The following is a 24629-nucleotide window of genomic DNA, read 5'->3' on the forward strand; positions in this document are numbered from 1 at the left end:
AAGAAACACTGTACACAGGGCAATGATACCTCAGTCCCCTTCAAAGTAGGCACCTTGGAACCTCACCCAGTTCTTTCAATAGCCAACAGCTCCTCTGTCAGATTTTCCTGAATCTTATTGATGGTCTGAAATCTCTTTCTTTTCAAAGGTGATTTTAGTTTTGTGAAAAGCAAGAAGTCACAGGGCATCAAATCTGGGCTGTAGAGGGGCAGAGTCACCTGGGTGATTTGACATATTGCCAGAAAACTTTGCACCAGACATGATGCATGAGTGGGTGGGTTGTTGTGATGAAGCTCCCAGTCACCAGTTGACCATAGCTGTGTAGCTGTGACCTTCTGAATTATCTGAATAATTTTTGTGGGAGAATGTTCAAGCTTAATGCAAAATTGGATGCAGTTTAATTGCTCTACTCATTCAATCATTTTGAATGGAATGGCTACACAGTACACATGCTCACTCAGTGGTGTCTATAGGACCCACTGACTAGTAGAGTGAAGTCATCATTGTTCACACATGCACATTCCAGTGTACTCTCCTTGGCTACCAGGTTACATTGATGTCATGCAAACCATTCTCATTATATTAACAATGCCTGGACTTTTCCCAGACAGCTCATATATTATTTATGAGTTTTTTAAAGATTTTTTAATCATCACCCTCACCCAAGGACATTTTTCATTGCTTTTAGAGTGAGAGGAAGGGGGAAAGGGAGAGAGAAAAAAACATCAATGTGAGAGATACTCCAGTTGGTGGCTTTCTCATATGCATCACAACACGGGATAGAACCCACAACCTGGATATGTACTCTCAACAAGAATCAAACCCATGACCTCCAACCGAGCCACACCATCCAGGGCAGGATATTTTTAAAATAATTTCTTTTTTATTGTATTTTTCCATTACCTTTATTCCCCTCATACCTTCTGTCACCGCCAAGCACCCTTCTACCCCCCAATAACCACACTGTTGTTTGTGTCCATGAGTTCTTTTTATTTTTGCTCAGTCTCTCCACCCCCCAAACTCCTCCCCTCCCACAGCTGTCAGCCTGATCTCTACCTGGGAGTCTGTCTTTATTTTGCTTGTCAGTTCAGTTTCTTCCTTAGATTCCACATATGAGTATAACCATATGGCATTTGTCTTTCTCTGATTGGCTTATTTCACTTAGCATAATTTTCTCCAGGTCTATCCATGCTGTTGCAAAGTGTAAAATTTCTTCTTTTTTTAATAGCTGAACAGTATTCCATTGTGTGAATGTACAATACCTGTTTTATCCATTTATCTACTGATGGACCACTTTGGCTGCTTCCAAATCTTGATAATTGTAAATAATGCCGCAATGACTATAGGGGTACATATATTCTTTCAAATTAGTGTTTTGAGTTTGTTTCTTCAGATAAATTCCCAGAAGTGGGATCACTAGGTCATAAGGCAGTTCCATTTTTAATTTTAAATAATATTTTATTTATCATGCTATTACAGTTATCTTGATTTTTCCCCATTTGCCACCCTCCACCCAGCACCCCCTGAGGCAATCTCTCCACCAGTGTTCCTGCCCATGGGTCATTTGTATAAGTTCTTTAGCTACGCCATTTCCTATACTGCACTTTAATCCCCATGGCTATTCTGTAACTACCTATTTGTACTTATTAATCCCCTCACCTCATCATCTATTTCCCTATAACCGCCTTCCACCTGGCAACCATCAAAACTCTCTGTATTCATGATTCTGTCTCTGTTCTTGTTTTCTTAGTTTGTTTTTTAAATTCAATTGTTGATTGATATGTGTTTATTGTTCATAGTTTTGATCTTTTTCTTAAATCCCTTCAACATTTCACATAATAATGGTTTGGTGATGATGAACTCCTTTAGTTTTTTTCTTGTCTTGGAAGATCTTTATCTGATCTTGGATTCTAAATGACAGCTTTGCTGGGCAGAGCAATTTTGACTGTAGATCCATGCTTTTCATGGCTTTGTGTTTGTTTCTTTCTATTAGGTAGAGCGGCTTTGATTCCAAGTCTTCGTGGTGTGGGCTAATGCAGTAGGTGTCCTGTAGGGTCCAGTGACACAGCCTCCTATATCACCCAAACTGGGTACTTGAGGTGCACGATTCATGTGGGCCAACTACACCCTCCTCTTCTCCTTGAGCTTTGGTTGTTGACAGATTAATGGGAGGGATTTACTCAGGCTAGTCAGCTGCAAGGATTGGCTGTGACTACTTACCACCAACCTGTACCCTCTGTGGGGAATCAGCTGTGCAGAGGCAGGGTGGTGGTGCTCTGATGTGGTCTTTAGTCATCAGCTCAGTGCACTGGCCCTGGGGTTTCCCAGGTGGTGGAGGCCAAGGTCAGCTCCCATCTGTGTTTTGCCTGGGACCACCCTGCCTGAGCTATAAAGCAATCTGAGATGGCTGTTACTTGTGCTGGAGTTGGAGATTCCCAGGTGAAGCCTAGCTATGAATCTAGCTTGGCTGCTGCTAGTGCCAGGCCTGAGGGCCACTGAGGCCAGCTGTTGCTTGTTTGATAGTTTAGGAAGTTGTGAAGAATAAGCCAAGACTCGCCATTCATATGAAAAAGCAGCTTAGGTGAGCCAGTAAATTGTGTGGGGCAGAGTCTCTGGGGATTTCCAAGGCGGGTCAAACAGTGTTAGCCGGGTTGATGGAGTCACAGATATGGTATCAGCCTCTCGGTTCTATGGGGGGGTGGAGACCCAGAAAAGGGACAATGGCCTCTGCTCACCTGGATACCAGACACTTCATTTCCACTTTTATGCCACTGGTGCCTTTCAAATTGCTACTCTACTGTTGGAGCTCAGAGGAAATGAGTCTGAGTAGGTGAGTCCATGTGCAGGTTCTTTAAGAGGAACTGCTTGGGGTTCCAGAAGTTTCTTCCACAAACTCAATCCCTGCTGGTATTGCAGCCAGAAGTTGTGGGGACTTATCTTTCTGGCACTGGAACCCTGGGATGTGGGGCCTGGTGTGGGGTTGGGACTCCTCGGTCCCAAGATATCTCTCCCAATTTTTATCCATTGAAAGTGGGTGAGCCCATACTGTATCTGCACTCCTCCTACCAGTCTGGATGGATGTGGTTTCTTTAATTCCATAGTTGACAGACTTCCATTCAACTCTATTTTTGATGGCTCTGAGTGATGGTTGTTCTATATTTTACTTATAATTTTGATGTGGTTGTGTGAAGAGGTGAGCCATATCTGCCTATATTGCCATCTTGACCAGAAGTGCCATTTTTAGTTTTTTGAGGAAACTCTATACAGTTTTCCACAGTGGCTGCGTGAATCTGCATTCCCCAACAGTGCAAAAGGGTTCCTCTTTCTCCACACCTTCACCAGCACTTGGTGTTTGTTGATTTATTGATGTAGACATTCAGAAAGGTGTGAGTTGATATCCCACTGTGGTTTTACTTTGCAGTTCTCTGTTAATTAGTCACATTGAACATCTTACCATATTTCTATTGGCCATCTGTATGTCCTCTTTAGAGAAGTGTTTATTCAGATCCTTTGCCCATTTTTTAATTCAATTGTTTGTTTTTATGGTATTGAGTTGCATAAGATGGTTGAAATTTTGGATATTAACCTCTTATCAGATGTATTAGTGAATATGTTCTCCCATTCTGTGGGTTGTCTTTTCATTTTGTTAGCTTCCTTTGCCATGCAAACACATTTTAGTTTGATGCAGTCCCATTTGTTTTTTTCTTTTGTTTCCATTGCCTGAGGAGGTATATCAGAAAAATATAGCTATGAGCAATGTCCGAGATTTTACTGCCTATGCTTTATTTTATGATTTTTATGGTTTTGGGCCTAACATGTAAGTGTTTGATCCATTTTGAATTTATTCTTGAGTGTGGTGTAAACAGGTGGTCTAGTTTCATTTTTCTGCACATATCTGTCCAATTTTTCCCAACACCATTTATTGAATAAACTATCTTTAGCCAATTGTATGTTTTTGCCTCCTCTTATTGACTATAAAGGCATGTGCTTAATTCTAGGCTCTCAGTTCTGTTCCATTGATCGATGTGTCTATTTTTATGCCAGTACCCTAGGCTGTTTTGATTTCTATGGCCTTGTAGTATAGTTTGATATTAGGTATCATGATTTCTCCAACTTTGTACTCTCTCAAGATCACTGTTGCTATTCAGGGTTGATTGTGGTTCCATATAAACTTTAGAAATATTTGTTCTAGCTCTATGAAATATGTCATTCCTTGAATGCAAGGAGTATCATTAACATAAATTGGAATATCAATAATAAGGAATATCAATAACATTCCTTGCAGGAATTGCATTGGATCCATAATGGTTTGGGTAGTATGGACATTTTAATGATGTTAATTCTTCCTATCCATGAATACAGTATATGCTTCCACTTATTTGTATCTTCTCTAATTTCTTCAGTATCTTATACTTGTCCAAGTACAGGACTTTTCCATGCCTGGTTAAATTAATTCCTAGATATTTTGTTTTTGAAGCAATTGTGAATAGGATTGTATTCTTAATTTCCCTAGCATATAAAAATGCCTCTTATTTCTGTATATTAATTTTTTTAAAGATTTTATTTATTTTTCTTTAGAGGGGAAGGGAAGGAGAGAGGGAGAGAAATATCAATGTATGGTTGCCTTTGGTGTGTCCCCTGTCGGGAACTGGCCTGCAACCTAGGCATGTGCCCTGACTGGGAATCGAACCGCGATCGTCTGGTTCGCAGGCCCGCGCTCAATCCACTGAGCTACATCAGCCAGGGCTGTATATTAATTTTGTTTCCTGCTAGTTTGCTGAATTCACTTATCAGTTCTGATAGTTTAATATAATCTTTAGGGTTCTCTCTGTATAGTGTCATGTCATCCACAAATAAAGACAGTTTTACATCTTCTTTTCCAATTTGGATGCCTTTTATTTTTCTTGTTTGATTGCTGTGGCTAGGCCTTCCAGTACTATGTTATATAAGAGAGGTGGAAGTGGACATTCTTGTCTGGTTTCTGATCTTAAGGGGAATGCTTGTAAGTTTTTGTCCATTAGGTATAATGCTGGCAGTGGGTTTATCATATATGGCCTTTATTATGCCGAGTTACGTTCCCTCTGGTCTTTTTATTTTTTTAGATTTAATTTATTTATTTTAGACAGGGGAAAGGAGGGAGAAAGAGAGGAAGAGAAACATCAATGTGTGGTTGCTTGTCATGCAGCCCCCACAGGAGACCTGACCTGTCCTGCAACCCAGGCATGTGCCCTGACTGGGAATCAAATTGGCAACCCTTGAGTTCACAGGCCAGTGCTCAATCCACTGAGCCACATCAGCCAGGACTATTCCCTCTATTCTTAATTTGCTGAGAGTTTTTATCATAGATGGGTGCTAGATTTTATCACATGTTTTCTCTGCATCTATAGATATGATCATGTAGTTTTCAGCCTTCATTTTATTTATGTAGTATATATCACATTTATTGGCTTGCAAATATTATACCAACCTTGCATTCCCAAAATAAATCCCACTTCATCATGGTGTATGATATTTTTGATGTTTTGTTGTATTCAGTTTGCTAATATTTTGTTGAGGATTTTAGCATCTATGTTCATCAGAAATTTGGCTTATAATTTTCTCTCTTTATAGAGTCTTCATCTGGTTTTGGAATTAGGATAATGCTTGCCTCATGAAACAGGTTGCACATCATTATACTTCTTGAATTTTTTGGAATAGTTTGAGAAGGAGAGGTGTTCTTGGAATTTTTGGTGAAATTCACCTGTGTAGCCTTCCTGTGCAGGACTTTTTTTTGTGAGGAGTTTTTTGATTACTGCTTCAGTTTCACTGGTTGGAATTTCTCTATTAAGAATCTCTTATTCTTTCTCATTTAGTTTTGGAAGATTTTATGTTTCCAGGAATTTATCCATTTTTGTCCAGGTTGTCTCATTTGTTGGCATATAATTGTTCATAATATTTTCTTACAGTCTTTTGTATTTCTTTGGTGTTGGTTATTACTTCTCTTTATTTCTGGTTTTATTTATTTGGGTCCTCACTTTTATTTTCTTGATGAGTCTGGTTAAAGATTTGTCCATCATGTTTATCTTTCCAAATAATCAGCTTTGGGGCTCATTGGTCTTTTGTATTGTTTTTTACACTCTATTTTATTTTTTTCTACTCTGATCTATATTATTTCCTCTCTTCTACTTACTTTGGGCTTTGTTTGTTGTTGTTCTTCTAGTTCTTTTAAGCATAAATTTAGATTGTTTATTTAAGCTTCTTTCTTGAGATAGGCTTATAATGCTATGAATTTCCCTCTTAAGACTACTTTCCTTGCATTCTACAGATTTTGAGTTGTTATATCTCATTTTCATTTGTTTCAAGGTATCTTATGATTTCTTGATTTCATTGTTCATCCATTAGTTGTTAATTAACATGTTATTTAGTGATTGTCTACATCTTTGTGTATTTTTCATTTTTCTTCCTGTGATTGGTTTCCAGTTTCATAGCATTATGGTCAGAAATGATGCTTGATATGATTTCAATCTTTTTAAATTTCTTAGACTTCTTTTATATCCTAACATGTGGTCCATCCTAGAACACACCCAATGGGTGCTTGAAAGGTATGTATATTCTGCTGCTTTGGGGTGAAATGCTATGAAGATATCAATTAAATCCATGTGATCTAGTGGGTCATTAAGGCTGCTGTTCTTTGTTGATTTTTTTGTCTGGAAAATCAGTCCATTGATGTGAATGGTGTGTTAATATACCCTACTACTATGACTCCATTACTGATGATCTCTCCCTTTATGTCTATCAAGATTTGCTTTAAATATGCAGGTGGTTCTATGTTGGTTTTATTCATGTTTACAAGGTTTATATCCTCTTGTTGGATTCTTCCCTTTATGATTATATAATGTCCTTCTTTGTTTTTTACTGTAGCATTGATTTTAAAGTCTATTTTCTTATACAAGTATTGCTACCCCAACTTTATTTTTCTTTCCATTTGCATGAAATGTCTTGTTCATCCTTTACTTTTTTTAGTCTGTATGTATCGTTCATTCTGAGGTGGGTCTCTTGAAGACAGCGCCTTGTTTTCTTATCTATTCTGCTACCCTGTATCTTTTGATTGGCACATTTAAGCGGTTTACATTTAAAGTGATTATTGATAGATACATATTTATTGTCATTTTATTTTTAAACTATTTTTCTCTGTTGTTGTTCCCCTCCTCCTCCTTCTCCTTCTTCTCTTTCTTCAAGCAAGCCCTTTAATATTTGTTGCAAAACTCGTTTGGTGGTAACAAGCTCATTTAGCTTTTTCATATCTGGGTAGCTCTTCAATTTTCCTTCAGTTTTAAATGATAACCTTGCTGGGTTAAAATAGCCTTGGTTGTAGGACCTTGCTTTTCATCACTTTGAATATTTCATGATATACCCTTCTGTCCTGAAATGTTTCTGTTGAGAAATCAGATGACATTCTTATGGGAGTTTCCTTGTAGCTAACTACACGCTTTTCCCTTTCAGCTTTTAATTCTCTCCTTGTCTTTAAGCTTTGCCATTTTAATGATGTCTTGGTGTGAGCCTTTTCAGGTCCTTCTTGTTTGGAACTCCATGTGCTTCCTGAACTTGTGTGTCTTTTTCTTTTACTATGTTATGAAACTTTTCAGTCATTATTTCTTCAAATAGATACTCGATCCCTTGTTCTTTCCCTTCTTCTGATATCCATATGATGTGGATGTTATTACACTGCATGTTGTCCCAAAAGTCCCTTAAACTATCTTCATTTAAGTTTTTTTTCGTTTTCTGCTCTGACTGGGTGTTTTTTTCCTACCTTGTCTTCCGAATCACTGATTCATTTCTCTGCTTCATCTAACCTATTCTTTATTCCTTCCAGTGTATTATTTATTTCACATATTAACTGTATTTCTGACTGGTACTTTTTCATGGTTTCTATGTGTTTTTTCATGCGGTTGAGCATCCTTATAATCATTATTGTGAATTCTATATCTGATGAATCACTTGTATTCATTTCATTTAGCTTTTCTGGAGAATTCTCTTGTTCTTTCATTTGGTACCTGTTTCTTTGTCTTCCCATTTGTCTATCTCTTTTTGTTTGTTTCTATGTGTTAAGTAGATTTGCAAAGACAATGGTGCAGACCTATGTCCAGCGCCACCTGTGACTGACCCTAGGCAACCTATTTGGATGTGTCAGTGATTCGTAACCTATGGCTACCTCTGCTAGGCCTGGGCACATGCTAAAAGAACCAAGCTGCACACCCAGGCCAGCCTTTACCAGCACCGGACCTGGGAGTGTCAGCTAAAGTCTCAAAGCACCCAGATATCCACCTTTGCCTGTAGCATGTCTGTTAGGCTTAGTCATTCAAGGAGGCTTTAGCTATGCTCTTTCACAGGGTTTTATCAGCACCAGATGAGGTGGGAGGCATTTCTGGGGATGAGGCTATTGCTTTTCCTAGGCTATTGCCACATGGAGGGGAGTGGTCTGCCTGAGAAAGATGGCATCTGCAGTATGGGAAATGACTGAGCACAGGGATCCTGGTGGCTGTACCTTCAGCTCTCTCCCCAGAGCCACCAACCCCAGATTGTCTTCACATGATTCCAGTCTACTCTGCCCTCCCTTTTCTGGAGCCCTGGGTAAGTGCCTGCAAGCAAAATTTTGTGCATTAGTCTTTTAAGAAGGTGGCCGCATCTCTAGCAAACTCTCCCTGGAGTAGAAAAACATGCTGCTGCTTTTCACAACCAGATGTTATGTGGATACCGTTCCTGGTCCTGGTACTCCAGGCTGGGGTGCCTGGCTTGGTGTCTGGAACCCCATACTTCTCAGAGGAACCCTCTTCCTTGATTGCTGAGATATCCCTCTGAAAATTCAGCTGCCACCCGTGGAAACCCAGCCAGCTCTCTAGCACCTCTGTACTTCCTGCCAGTCTTGAGGTGGTGGTGAGTTTCTCCTGTAAGTCCTCGGTTATAAGGCTTAAGGTAGTCTTAAGTTGGTTATTTGGGATGACTTTTCTATAATTTAGTTGTAATTCCAGTTTTATCCTGGTAAGTTGTTAGTGTAGCTTCCATCTACTCCAGCACCATCTGGATCCCCTAGGATTTTTTAGTTACTGATTTTAGAGAGAGAGGAAGGCGGTGGGGGGGAGAGAGAGAAACATCAAAGTGAGAGAGAAACATTGATTGGTTGCCTTTCCTAGGCACTCTGACCAGGGATTGAACCCACACCCTAGGTATGTGCCCTGGCCGGGAATTGAACCTGCAGGCTTTTGACACACAGGATGATGCTCTAACCACCTGAGCCGCCTGACCAGGGAGACCTAAATCTAATTTATAGAGGTAAAGAATATCATGTCTAAAATGGACTAGTGATATGATTAAGAGCGTCCAAGACACTGCAAAGAAAATATTGTTGAATTTGAAAATATAGTAGTAGAACAATACAAAATGAAACAGAAAAAACAGAAAAGGAAAACAGAATCAGTGAGCAGTGAACATAAGGCAGCCTAACATAAGGATAATTGGAATCCAAGGAGAGGAGAGAGATGGGTAAGCAGAAGAAATATTTGAATAATTGCCAAAATTTTGACCAATTTAATGAAACCCTTAAATTCATAAATCCAAGAATCACAGTGAAGAAAGAGGAAGTGAAGGAAAAAAGAAATACACCACCATACCAAGGGACATTACAATCAAATTTCTTAAAACCAGTAATAAACAAACAAACAAAAAAGCTTAAATGTAGCTAAGGGGAGGAAAACCCACTGCATACAGAGGAAGAAAGAAGGATAGTAATATTTCCTCAGAAACAACAGAAGTCAGAAGTTAAAGTGTTCTTTTGGGGGGACATTGGGGGAATGCTATTTTGTTTTATTTTTATTTTACTTTTTAAAATATATTTTTTGAACCGTGTTCATGGATTGGAAGAATTAACATCATCAAAATGTCCATACTACCCAAAGCAATTTACAGATTTAATGCAATACCTATTAAAGTGCCGATGGCATATTTCACAGACATAGAACAAACACTTCAAAAATTTATATGGAACCACAAAAGACAACGAATAGCTGCTGCAATTTTGAGAAAGAAGAACAAAGTAGGAGGGATTACAATACCTGATATCAAACTGTATTACAAGGCCACTGTAATCAAAACAGCCTGGTACTGGCATAAAAACAGGCACATAGACCAATGGAATAGAACAGAGAGCCCAGAAATAAACCCAACTCTCTACAGTCAATTAATATTCGACAAAGGGGGCAGTAACATAAAATGGAGTAAAGATAGCCTCTTCAACAAATGGTGTTGGGAAAACTGGACAGCCACATGCAAAAAAATGAAACTCGAGCACCAACTTACACCATACACCAAAATAAATTCAAGGTGGATAAAAGACTTAAATATAAGCCGTGAAACCATTAAAGCCCTAGAGGAGAGCATTGGCAGGAAAATCTCAGATATTCCACGCAGCAATATTTTTACTGATACGTCCCCTAGAGCAAGGGACATAAAGGAAAGAATAAACAAATGGGATCTCATCAAAATTAAAAGCTTCTGCATGGCTAAGGAAAACAGTATCAAGATAAAAAGAGAAGCAACAGCTTGGGAAAACATATTTGCCAATGATACCTCAGATAAAGGTTTAATCTCCAAAATATACAAAGAACTCACTCGACTCCACTCAAAGAAGACAAGCAACCCGATTAAAAAATGGGCAGAGGACTTGAACAGACATTTCTCCAAGGAGGACATACAGAGAATCCAGAGACACATGAAAAGATGCTCGATATCACTAGCTATCAGAGAGATGCAAATTAAAACCACAATGAGATACCACTTAACACCAGTCAGAATGGCTATCATAAACAAAGAAACAAACAACAAGTGCTGGAGAGGTTGTGGGGAAAAGGGGACCCTAGTCCACTGTTGGTGGGATTGCAGACTGGTACAACCACTATGGAAAGCAGTATGGAATTTTCTAAGAAAACTAAAAATGGACGTGCCTTTTGACCCAGCAATTCCACTGCTAGGAGTATATCCTAAGAACCCTGAAGCACCAATCCAAAAGAACCTATGCACCCCGATGTTCATAGCAGTACAATTTACAATAGCCAAGAGTTGGAAGCAACCTAAATGCCCATCAGTCGATGACTGGATCAAAAAACTATGGTACATTTACACAATGGAATTCTATGCTGCAGAAAGGAAGAAGGAGCTCCTACCCTTTGCAACATCATGGATGGAGCTGGAAAGCATTATGTTGAGTGAAATAAGCCAGGCAGTGAAAGACAAATACCATATGATATCACCTTTAACAGGAATCTAAACAACAAAACAAACAAGCAAGCAAAATGTAACCAAAGACACTGAAATACAGAACGTGCTGACAGGGTCCAGAGGGGAGAGGGGAGAGAAGCACAGAGTAAAAGGGGATGGACTCACATGAATAAGTATGAAAGACACATGGACAATAACTAAGACGGGGGGCCCTGGGGGGGTGCAGGGCTGGGAATACAAGAAAGAAAACTGTATTTGAACAAAAGTTAAATAAATTAAAAAAATAAAATAAAATACATTTTTTGATTATGCTATTACTGTTGTCCCTAGGTATCCCTCCTGATTTTTATCCACCTTGCTTGGATGTGGGACCACTCTTTCCCATCCCCATGCCTCTACATGCCAGTCCACATCTCCAGCCCTCTCCATGTCTCTTTTCCTCTCCATGTCACTCCATGTCTCCACCCTTCTTACTCATCTGGATGAAGTGCCTTCTTTAAATCTTTGGTTGCTGGGTTTCCACACAGGTTGATTTTCTGACAATTCTAGTGGATATTTGTTTTGTGGTCTGATTGTCTTTTTTTGCTATATTTGTGCAAGGAAGGAAGGCATACCTATGGACTAAAACATTCTTACTGCATAAGAAAGGGTAGAGTGTAAGTTAGAAATTTCAATTTATACAATGAAATAACAGAATGAAAACAGTGAAATAATGAAAATGGGAAATATATGTGCAAATATTATTTTTCTTTTAAATTTTATTTAAAATATAATTACTCATCTTTTTAAAGGGAAAATAATCACAATGATTATGAGTTTTATAACACATATAGAAATAAGATACCTTACAACTTTAGGACAAAGATTGGGAAAGGAATAAATGCAAGTATTCTTTGTAAGGTTCTTATATGTGTAGTGGTGCAATATTATTTGAATATAGGCTGATAAGTTAAACATGTAAATCTTAGAAATAACACAAATTTAAATTTAGAAATTCAAACAAAACCAAAAATAAGGTAGGGTTTTTAAAAAGGAAGAATGAACATGGGATATATAGAAAATAAAGAGCAAGGTGGAAAATTTAAATGTGTACATGTGATAAATCACATGTACACATTTATGTACATGTTAATTAAATGTTAATGTACCAAGTAAAAGAGATTGTTAGAAAGGATAAAATTCTTTGGTCTCAAAAAATCACCTTTTCAAATAAACACAAATAAGTAGAAGGTTGAACAATGAAAAAATACTATGTTACCAAAAGTCAAAGGAATGCTGTGGGGGTTGTGTTCATATCAGACAGAGGAGATTTTAGAGTACAAAATTGTTATATTTTTAAAAGTCACTATTTTATAATGATGAAGTAGTCAGGATTTTAAAAAGATATGGTAATCTTAAATACTATGTACTACTAACAATGTCAAAAATATATTCAGCAAAAACTGATAAAACTAAAAGAAGGAACAAACAAATCTACAAATGTAACTGGAAATTTAAGTAATCAATAGAGCACTTAAAAACACTACTGACAAAAAAACCCCATTACTGACCAGTTCGACTAATTGTCATTTTCAGAACACTCTAGCCAACAACAGCCAAGTACATTTTCTTTTTAAGTGTATATAGGACATTTACCAAAACAGACCATACTTCTTGCCATAAAAAATGTTTCAAAAAATGTAAAAGGGTTGAAATCATACAAAGAGTATTCTTTAACCACAATAGAAAATAATTAGAAATAAAAAAAGACAGCTGAAAAATCCCAAAATATTTGGGAACCAAACAAAACATCTAAATAAGCTCCTAAGTCAAAGAAGATACCAGAAGGAAATTTAAAAAGGTATTTTGAACTTAATGAAAATGAGAGCATTGCACATCAAAATTTGTGGGATGTAGTTATCAATGCATAGAGGAAATTTTATAGTGTTAAATACATCTAATATGGAAGTATAAATATTTAAAGCCAGATATCTAAATTTTCACCTTAAAAAGTTAAAGAAGAAAAGCAAACTAAACCCCAAATGAGGAGAAATAGTAAAGGTGTGTGCAGAAATTGAAATGGAGAATGTATAAACATTAGAGAACATCAACTGAAAGCTGGTTCTTTGAGGAGAGCCCTATGGCTTAATAAACCCTTAGTCTGACTAATTAGAAAAAAAGGCCAGTGGAGGAGGAGAAAGAGAGAGAGGTGAAGTCACTATTGGTGCTTCAGATATTGAAAGAATAATAAGGAAATACTTTGAACATCTTTACCTGGGCACCTCTTTCTTAAGGCAGAACATCATGAATCATGCCTAACTCTGAGGACAGGACTCAGATAATTATGTTTTATGGCTGTCTCCCAAAGAATTTAGACTTTTACAAATTAGAAATGTATATCTTAATTTTAACTTTAAATAATTTTACTAGAAATATAAATGCTGTGACTTTTTATAATTTTAGGTATATATCAATTTTTAAGACAGCTATAAAGGAGGACATGCAGAAATCTAAAACTGCAATGAAAACTATGGGACCACCAAAAGTTGAAGTGCCTTCTCCAAAGGATTTTTTGAAGAAACATTCAAAGGAAAAAACTCTACCACCCAGTAGGTTTTATCACTCTTTTTAATATTAATAATGTTAACAGGTAATTTAACTAAAATTATTTCATTGTCTATAAATATTCAATATTCACAGATAATAGCAATGTTACAACATATTAAACACAATTTCAGAGGCTAAAATAAAGTAGAAGAAGAGAATGCATAGACACAGAGAGAATTTGCTCCCAAAATAGACTTTCTTTTTGGTAGTCAAGCACCTTGAACTAGCTCTTAGACCATCCGATAAAGGCCCACTTCCAGCACCACATGCCCCTCTGTCCTAGTCACTAGCCGTATGATTTCATTAACAATTATAAGAAGAGTTCTAAACCCCAATGGGCAAGAGTCTTTTCTCCAAGAGATGAAAACTATGAGCATTATCATCCATTGTTAAAGCAATGACTGTAGGTTTGACTATGGGTTTAAATCTCCAAGATCCCTAAGACCATTACAACAATAATTTGGATGCCTTAATGAATGAGTGGTAGACAGTCAGTTCTTGAACATGTTACATGTGTAGTCACACAGGACCTTGTGCTTAGGAGGATCCCATGCTTGGTTTAATGTTCTGCTTTTGCCATCTTGAAATTTTTTATGATTTTTAATGAAGGAGCACCACATTTTTATTTTGTACGGGGTCTCACAATTTGTGTAATTAATCATTGTCATAGAATATATAGATATCAGGAAAGAATGCTATCAGAAAAATGGAGAGTGAATGAAAAGGGCAGCTTTTTCCTACCTGTGGTATGTCCTCACTACTGCTTTAGGATGAGAAAGACAAGAGGGAAAGGAGACTATCTCTTTTCAAAAGTTAACCTTTTTATGTCTTCTAGTATCAAGGAAATAATGCAACATCTCAAGCCCAGCTAGGGTGTACCTTTTGATAAAAGTGAAACTACTTCTCCTTATATCCATAGTTTATGTCCCACAATCCTTTCTCATAACCCATATGCTATAACAAAAGATAAGAGGGCATTATCAGAAAAGAAAAAGCAAGCCTGAAAATACAACATTGATGCTTAAATTCACATATTCAAAAAAAAATTTTTGTATGTTCCTCAAGTGGAGTCTTGGTGTTTTGTGACCCACAACCACTTGAGAACACAAGAAAATGTTAAAATGGAACTAGATTTTTTCAATGCCTTAGGGCCAATGATATTACTTGGGCCCTCACATATCCTTCTGTAGGGCCAAGCATATTATATAACACAACTACCAAACTGTGGAGATCCTAAGTATAAAATAAAGAAGAAGGGAAAAATTCTATATATCCTCTTGTAAACATTATAAGTAAATAAACATAAAATTTCATGGGCCTTAAGGATAATTAAGAGGTTCAACTGTTCATGAGACAAACTCTGTGAGACAAAGTTAAAGATAGTATGTCCCAAGGCTGCTGCCAATTTCTTTTTGAATATTCTGCCATTTCGAACATAATTTTGAAGACAGTAATTTGCTAGACACACTGAAAAAAACTTAATAGCTACATGAACGTTTCTCTGAATTCAGCTGACAGATCATCTGCATGACAACAAGGGTATGTTGGCTTTTCCATTTTCACACAGCCTGATAAAACCAAACCATTTGGCTTACAGACTGATTATCACTACCACCAAATAATTTGTGAAGAAATGTTAGCACCCCCTTTTTCAGGCCTCACCACATAGTCAACTCCTACTCCTGGGATGAGAGACAGAGTGATATTTAGATAAGTATAACATAAGGGAAAGGTGGATATAGAATTAAAGCATCATCAGATGGACAACCACAAACAACCATGAGTTATAATTTACTCTACTTACCCAGAATGAATTAGTCTTTATAAGAGGTGTCCTCATTTTCTGAGAATTCAGTTTTACTTCCTATACAATACAGTAATAAAGATATAGATTCTTTTGAGTCATTTTCATATACTTTCAATTCATAATTAAATTTGGCTTCTGAATAAGTATTCTGAACAAGTATTCAGAAGCCAAATTTATCCATGTGAATATCTAAAAAATGGATACCCCTGATTTTGTAGTCAAACAAATCATGTAGAGCTTATTTGGTTAGGTGTATGTGGTGGAAGAAAACTACTTGGGTTCCACAATAAAGTCTTATTCTGTGCTCCAACCTTTATAGACTCTCCATAATACAAGTCACCTAAAATGGGGAGACAAACAAAGAACCTGCAGTAAAAAATAATGTGAGAATCCCCAGTAAAACAGCTAAATAAAATGGAGGCAAGCAAGCTATCCAACGTATAATTCAAAAGAATGGTTATAAGTATGCTCAAGGAACTCAGTGACAACTACAGGGAACTCAGTGGGAAATATGACAGCATGAAAAAGGAAATAGAAATTATAAATAATAACCAAGAAGAAATGAAGAATACAATATATGAAATAAATACACTAGAAGGAATCACAAGCATGCTGGATGAATCAGGGCTGAATTAGTGAGCTGGAAGACAAGGTAGAAAGAAATACCCAGGTAGAGCAGCAGCATGAAAAAAGACTCAAAAAGTATGAAGATAGCTTAAGGGAACTTCAGGACAACATGAAATGCAAGAACATTTGACTCATAGGAATACCATAAGGAGAAGAAAAGGAGCAGGGGATAGAAAACCTGTTTGAAAAACTAATGATAGAAAACTTCCCTAATCTGGAGAGGGGAAAAATCCATGCAAGTTCAGGAAGCACACAGGATCCCAATCAAGATGAACCCAAAGAGACCTACTCCAAGACACATCATAATTAAAATGCCAACATTTAAAGAGAAAGACAGAATCTTAAAAGCAGCAAGACAGAAACAGGTAGTATCATACAAGGGAGCTCCAACAAGGCTAGTAGCTTACTTCTCAACAAAAACACTACCAGCCAGAAGGGAATGGTAAGAAATATTCCAAGTACTGAAAAGCAAAGGCCTGCAAACAAGACTACTCTATGCAGCAAGGCTCTTAATTAAAATGGAAGGTGAAATAAGGAGTTTCCCAGACAAAAGAAGACTAAAAGAACACACCTCCTCCAAATCAGCTTTGCAGGATATGCTAAAGAGACTGCTTTAAGAAGATGAAGAAAAAGAGTGAGAGGGAGAGGAACACAGGTATAAAGGGGAAAAATAGCAATGAATAAGTACCTATCAATAATAAACTTAAATATAAAGGAATTAAATGCTCTAATCAAAAGATATAAGGTAGCTAAATGGATAAAAAAAACATGACCCATGCATATGCTGCCTACAAGAGACCCACCTTAGAACAAAAGACCTACACAGGCTAAAAGTGAATGGTTGGAAAAAGATATTCCAAGAAAATGGATGGGGAAAAAAGTTGGGGTAGCAATACTTATATCAGACAAAATAGACTTCAAAACAAAAGCCATAAAAAGACATCCAGAAGGACCCTTCATAATATTCTAGGGAAGAATCCATTAAGAAGACATAAACATTGTAAACATATATGCACCCAACATAGGAGCACCCAAATATATAAGGAAAATCTTGGAGGACTTCAAGAAAGATATAGACTGACACACTTCTATTATAGTAGGGGATTTTAACACCACGCTGTCAACAATGGATAGATTTTTCAAACAAAAGATCAACAAGGATATTGCAGCATTGAACGATGCCCAGATCAAATGGATTTAACTGATATATATAGAACGTTTCATCCTAAATTAGCAAAATACACATTCTTTTCAAATGCAAATTGAATATTTTCAAAGATAGACCACATGATAGGGCACACAACAAGTCTCAACAAATTCAAGAAAATTGAAACTATATCAACTATATTCTCGGACCACAAGGGCTTGAAAATAGAAACCAACTTCAAGGAAAAAACTAAAAAACAATCAAATTCAATCCATGGGGATTGAATAGCTATTAAACAATGGATGGGTTAATAATGAGATCAAGGAAAATATCCAAAAGTTTCTGGAAACAAATGAAAATGAGTAATACACAACAGTCCAAAACTTATGGGACACAGTGAAAGCAGCCCTAAGATGGAATTTCATAGTAATACACCCAACCTACAGAAGATAAAAATATTTCAAATAAATAGCCTAAACAAGAACTGGAGATACAACAATAAATAAAGCCCAGAGTAAGTAAGAGGAATTAAATAACCAAGATCAGAGCAGAAATAATAACATAGAGACTAACAGAACAATTCAAAGGATCAATGAATCTTTGAAAAGATAACCAGGATTGACAAGCCTTTAACCAGACACATCAAGAAAAAAAGAGAGGACCCAAATAAACAAAATCAGAAATGAAGGAGGAGAGATTATAACTGACACCACAGAAATACAAAGGATTATAAGAAATTACTAAGAACAACTACATGCCAAGAGATTTGAAAACCTGGGTTTTTCTAGAAAATTTTCTAGAAAAATATAAACTTCCAAAACTGAATCAAGAAGAGGCAGAAAACCTGAACAGACTAACAAATAGTGAAATTTAAGCAGTAATCAATAAACTCCTGGCACACAAAAGCCCTGGACTGGACAGTTTCATAGAAGTATTTTACAAAACACTTATGGAAGAACTAACCCCTATCTTTCTCAAACTATTCTAAAAAATCCAGGAAGAGGGAAGACTCCTAAGCTTTTTTTATGAGGCCAGTGTCATCCTAATCCCCAAACCAGATAAAGACGAAACAAAGAGAAAACTATAGGACAATATTGCCGATGAATATAGACACTAAAATACTCAACAAAATATTGGCAAACTGCATCCAGCACTGCATTAAAAAGATCATACACCATGATCACCACAATCAAGTGGGATTCTTCCCAGGGTTGCAAGGATGGCACAATATTCACAAATCAATAAAAGTAATAGATCACACAAACAATAGGAAAGACAAAAATCACATGATCATATCCATAGATGTGGAAAAAGCATTCGGTAAGGTACAGCCCCCATTTATGATAAAAAACACTTAGCAAAGTGAGAGTAGAGGAAGCATATATCAACATAATAAAGGCCATATACAAGAAACCTACAGCCAACATCATCCTCAATGGGCAAAAACTAAAAGCTTTCTCACTAAAATTAGGAAAAAGACAAGAGTGTCCACTTTCACTACTCTTATTTGACACAGTCCTGGAATTTCTAGCCACAGTGATCTGACAAGAAAAAGAAATAAAAGGCATCCAAATTGGAAAGGAGGAGGTAAAACTGTCATTATTTGCAAATGACATGATAGTGTACATAGAAAACCCTATAGACTCCACCAAAAAAACTACTCAACATAATAAGTGAATTTGGCAAAGCAATGGGATACAAAGTCAATATTTAGAAATTGAAGGCATTTTTATACACCAACAATGAAATATCAGAAACAAAAATTGGGGGGGGGATCCCATTTTCTATGGGAGCTATGTAAAATAAAGTACCTAGGAATAAGCCTAACCAAGGAAATAAAAGACCTATACTCAGAAAACTACACAACACTGAAGAAAGAAATTAAGGAAGACACAAATAAATGGAAGCATATACTATGTCCATGGATTGGAAGAAATAACACCATCAATATGTCCATACTACCCAAAGTAATCTATAGATTTAACGCAGTCTCTATCAAAATACCAATGGCATATTTCACAGATATAGAACAAACATTCAAACTTTATATGGAACCATAAATGACCCAAAATAGCCTCAGCAATTTTTAGAAAAAAGAACAAAGTAGAAGGGATCACAATACCTGTTATCAAACTATATTAGAAGACCACTGTAATTGAAACAGTCTGGTACTGGCATAAGAACAGAATAGAGAGCCCAGAAATAATGGAACAGAATAGACAGCCCAGAAATAAACCCATGTCTCTATAGTCAGTTAATATTCAACAAAGGGGCCAGGAGCATAAAATGGAGTGAGAATAGCATCTTCAACAAATGGTGTTGGGAGATCTGGAGAGCTACAGGCAAAAAAATTAAATTCAACCACCAACTTACGCCATACACAAAAATAAACTTAAGATGGATAAAAGACTTAAGTATAAGTCATGACACCATAAAAGCCCTAGAGGAGAACATAGGCAGGAAAATTTCAGATATTCCATGCAGCAATATTTTCACTGATTTTTCCCCCTAGAGCAAGGGACATAAAGGAAAGAATAAACAAATGGGATTTCATCAAGTTAAAAGGCTTCTGCACTGCAAAGGAAACAGCAGCATAATGAAAAGGGAACCAACTGTATGGGAACATATATTTGCCAATTTTACCTAGGACAAGGGTTTGGTCTCCAAAACACATAAAGAACTCACACAACTCCATATCAGGAAGACAAACAGTCCAATTAAAAAATGGGCAAAGGACCTGAACAGACACTTCTCTGAGGAGGACATACAGAGGGCCCAGAGACATATGAAAAGATGCTCGGCATCACTATCCATCAGAGAGATACAAATTAAAACCACAATGAGAAACCACTTCATACTGATCAGAATGGCCATCATAAGCAAGTCCTGGTAAGAATGTGGAGAAAAGGGAGCCTTAGTACACTGTTGGTGGGAATGCAGACTGGTGCGGCCACAGCAGAAAACAGTATGGAATTTCCTCAAGAAACTAAAAATGGAACTGCCTTTTGACCCAGCAATACCACTGCTGGAATTAAACCCTAAGAATCCTGAAACATCAATTCAAAAGAACCTATGCACCCCAATGTTCATAGCGGTGTTATTTATAGTAGCCAAATGCTGGAAACAGCTTAAGTACCTATCAGTATATCAGTGGATCCAAAAACTGTGGTACATTTACACAATGGAATACTATGCAACAGAAAGAAAGAAGGACCTCCTGCCCTTTGTGACAGCATGGATGGAAGCGGAGAGTATTATACTAAGTGAAATAAACCAGGCAGTGAAAGACAAATACCATATGATCTCACCTATAAGTGGAACCTAATGAACAAAACAAATGAGCAAAATAGCATCAGAGACATTGAATAAAGAACAAACTGATTAACCAGAGGGGTGGGGGGAGAGGGGGAATGGGGGAAAGAAAGTGAAGGGTCATCAATAAACATTTATAAAGGACCCATGGACAAACACAATGGTGGAGGGGGGAGGATTGAATGTGGCAGGTGGCAGTGGGTAGGGCAGGAAAGAGTAATGGGGGGAAAATAGGGACAACTGTAATTGAACAATAAAAAAAAGAGACTCCATAATTCGGTTTCTAACAGTACTCATAACACCTCAGTAATACATTAAGCAGGAAGAAGATATGATTTTGTAGGTCAAAAACAGTAAACAATTTCACATATGGTTCAACTAAACGTATATATTATAGTCTACATATTAAATTTTATTTTTTCTTCCCCCCACTATAATGTAAACTCCATAAGCACAGGAACTTTGTCTCTTTTTACTGCTGTAAATGTGGTTCCTAGAGCATTATTTGGGATATAGTAATTGCTCAGCAAAAGTATATTGCATAAATTAGTGAATAAATGAATATTCCAAACTCCTTTATAATGTTCCTGGTCATATAGGTAGAACTAATATCAGAGGTATATTGGTTTGCTGGGGCTCCTATAACAAAGCATCACAGACAGGGTTGATTAAACAAATTTATTTTGTCACAGTTCTGAGGGCTGGATCCAAGATCAAGGTGTTGTCAGGGTTGGTTTGTTCTAAGGCCTCTCTTCCCTTGTAGGTAGCGGTCGTTTTCCTCTCTTTTCACACGGTCTTCCCTCTGTGTTTGTCTTAGATTAGGGCCTACCCTAATGACCTCATTTTCATTAAAGTGCCTCTTTAAAGATCCTGTGTCCAAATACAGTCACATTCTGAGATACTAAGGGTTAGATCTTCAACATATGAACATTGGGGGAAAACAATTCAGCCCATAACAAGAGGTTAATCCAGTCCGCAGACTTTCAATAATATCTACACAGTGGGGCAAAAGTAGGTTTACAGTTGTGAGTATTCAAAACTCTTTATTCTTGTATTGTTATTTATTAATTGTACTATTATTTATTTGTATTACAACTGTAAATCTACTTTTACCCAACTCTGTATTTTTTTATACTAAAACTTATACAAACTCATAAAAAGCTCCAATGATGCAGAAATAAAGTCAAATTTCCTAGTGTGATGGGATTAAGATTCAAGTAACGTTTTTTTAAGACAGTTGTGGCCTTTAGCTCTTGGAAATAAATTGTCATTTTCTTACATTTTAATGTTTTTACAAACCATTTAATTTGGCTCTATCAAAATAGATTAATTGGAATGGTCAAGTTAAACAGACTATATGACAATGACCATTTTCTTTTGCTGCTAGTGAAAAGAATTTGGTATAGAGAAATAAAATAATTGTGGAGAGCAGTATTTTTAGGAAGTAAGATGCAATCAGAGTGGAGTGATATTGGAAACTTCACTTATATCAGTGATGTTTTGTTTGTTAAGCTGCATGTTGGGTACATAGTTATTACATGATTTTTATGGCTTATAATAATAGTAGTTCAATTAAAAAAACCCATGAACTTTTGGACTTTCTATACATCAAGTTTTTTTTTAATTTACATGTGGTTTTACAGTAACTTTCTTCTGAAGAAGCAATTGTTAGTAATATTAACAGTACTCAAAAGAGTTTTAAGTTTTTAAAATTTTTTTCAATGGGAAAGTTAAACTTTTATTGTTGAAATCTTTGTAAGAAAATATTTTCACAATAGCTAGTCAAAATGTACCAGTTAGCAAGCATATGATTTGGGGTGTTTATCTTCTTTCCTCAGATTTTTATACTGCTCTTCAATTGATTGTATTGCACTGGATTTTTTGCACTTATGATTACTGATTTTTACCTTAAACATTTGACTATATTTTTAATTAAAACTTCAATATTCTAATGGTAAAATATTTGGATGTTATAGATAGCAGTGGATAGAAATGTTTATGGTTAATATTATTGACAAGGAAATGCTGTACTTAACAGAAAAAAAGTTTGACCGGACTGAGCCCAAAAAGCCTCCTGTGCCACTGAGGACTGACCACCCAGTCATGGGAGTCCAGAGTGAAAAAAATTTTGTCAGTTCAAATGCAGCTGATGTCATTATGGGAGTGGCTAAAAAGCCTAAGCCAATTTATGTTGACAAAAGAACTGGAGACAAGCATGATCTTGAAACTTCTGGACTAGTTCCAAAGTACATCAATAAAAAGGTAATATTGTGATATGTTAATTTTGGAACTGAAATTTAAATAATTCAAATATAGTGTTCATAATGATTGTCTATATTATCATTAATATGGTTCTCACTGGACAAATTATCTAGATTGCCAGATCTTATTCTGCTGAAATTTGTGTCTGTTGCAAATTGAATGTACTGAAATTTTAAATATATTTAATAATTATAACAAGCATTCTCTAAAAGATATTAATTTTAGGAGATGTGGACAAATCATTAAAAGCACAGTGGTTACTATAAATCTAGAAGGAATAACCTTTCAGAAGATCCTAAGATTTAGTCAGTAGGTTTCAGTGTCTTGGTAGCAGAATAAGAGGAATAAATTTAGAGCCATCCATCCTATCAGAGTGGTGTAACTAATTCACAGTGCTAATTCAACTCGAATATATTCAGTTGTTGTTAGTTTGAAGTAAAGCAGGCCTTGAAAGTACTGAACAACAATCTAGTTCTTTGGGGATTTTCATTTCTATTTGAAAAGGCACTAATCAGATAAACATATCATTTCATTGATGAAAACTATAGAAGCTTGGGTTTAATTGTTTAAAATATAGAAGATCTTTAAAATTTTTTAAATTTACCAAAAAATACTTTATAAAAAAACCATTTTACTTTGTATACTTGTAGAGCATAGAAGTACTTGAAACACATAGTAAAATATGAGTGCAAAACCTTAAAGAATAGTAATGTATAATAATAAGGTGTGGCAAAATTAGAAAGGAATAAAAAAGAAATAAAATTGTATTAACGATGTATGAGGGGCTTGCGTTGAGGTAGTCCAGTGATCTGCTGTGAGAAATCAAAACAGGACCCTTGAGGCTGTTGTCGAAGAATACTGCTTATCCCATGGGCTGAAACATCTTGGGAAGACTTTAGGAGAAGTCTAGGAGTTAATAGCACATGCTGATTAAGTTCTTTCAGGCTTCTCTGGATAATTCCTTTTTTTTGTGGCACCTGGAGCTTATAGCCTTTGTCCCATAAGGCATAGAAAAGCAGAAATTTCACTCTCCTGGCCCTTTAAAGCCATTTTCAGTCTATTATTTATCCACCATCATGTAAAAACTCTTCTTTAATAGTCATACTACCTACCAATAGGCACACAGTCTGCCCCTCCTCTGGCTGCCTTCTGCCTAAGCTGTCCACTTCAATGTATTTTCTGCCTTAAACAGAAAATTGAACTAAAAATACATCACAGAGACAGGAAAATATTAAGTATGTGTACCTGTGCTTCTCTACCAAGTCATGCAAACACTACAGAATTCCTGTCCCCTTGGTGTTGCTGGCTAAGCAGTGAGGGCTCACGAAAGACTTTACTCAACTTTCCACTTGTCAGAGTTAAGTTTTTTTAATCTATTATTTATGAGTGAGATAGTAAGTTTTTTAAGGGCAATATCATTTTTAAAAAATGAGTAAACCTCATGTTTAGTTCCAAATAAAACATTATGTGCCCGTTTGGGCTATGAGAAACAGTTTGTGAAAACAAACTAAAGCATGGATGATTGCCATATAGCAAAGTAATGGCATCATTTCAAATTCTAACTCTGCCATTTACTTAACTCTGGGATCTTTAGTTATCAGATTTATCACAGGGTTGGAGTGAGAATTAAGTGATGCA

At 36.4% G+C, this 24629-nt stretch overlaps 1 protein-coding gene across 2 annotated transcripts in view; it reads left to right on the top strand.

Annotated features, from left to right (window-relative positions):
• ENKUR (enkurin, TRPC channel interacting protein) overlaps positions 1-24629 on the top strand; it is a 38410-nt gene that overhangs the window by 7002 nt on the left and 6779 nt on the right. Inside the window, exons 1-3 of one of the 2 annotated variants that reach the window (XM_037037116.1) lie at positions 8579-8610; positions 13693-13838; positions 22768-22991. In XM_037037116.1, coding sequence (XP_036893011.1) covers positions 13730-13838; positions 22768-22991 — 333 coding nt within the window. In that variant the 5' untranslated portion in view covers positions 8579-8610; positions 13693-13729. Of the gene's footprint in view, positions 1-8578; positions 8611-13692; positions 13839-22767; positions 22992-24629 lie in introns of those variants that run through there. The other variant, XM_037037115.1, reaches the window with a different exon arrangement.

This window comes from Sturnira hondurensis, unplaced genomic scaffold, assembly GCF_014824575.4.
Source record: "Sturnira hondurensis isolate 20B ecotype Veracruz unplaced genomic scaffold, ASM1482457v3 Scaffold0022910, whole genome shotgun sequence".
NCBI classification, from domain to species: Eukaryota; Metazoa; Chordata; class Mammalia; order Chiroptera; family Phyllostomidae; genus Sturnira; species Sturnira hondurensis.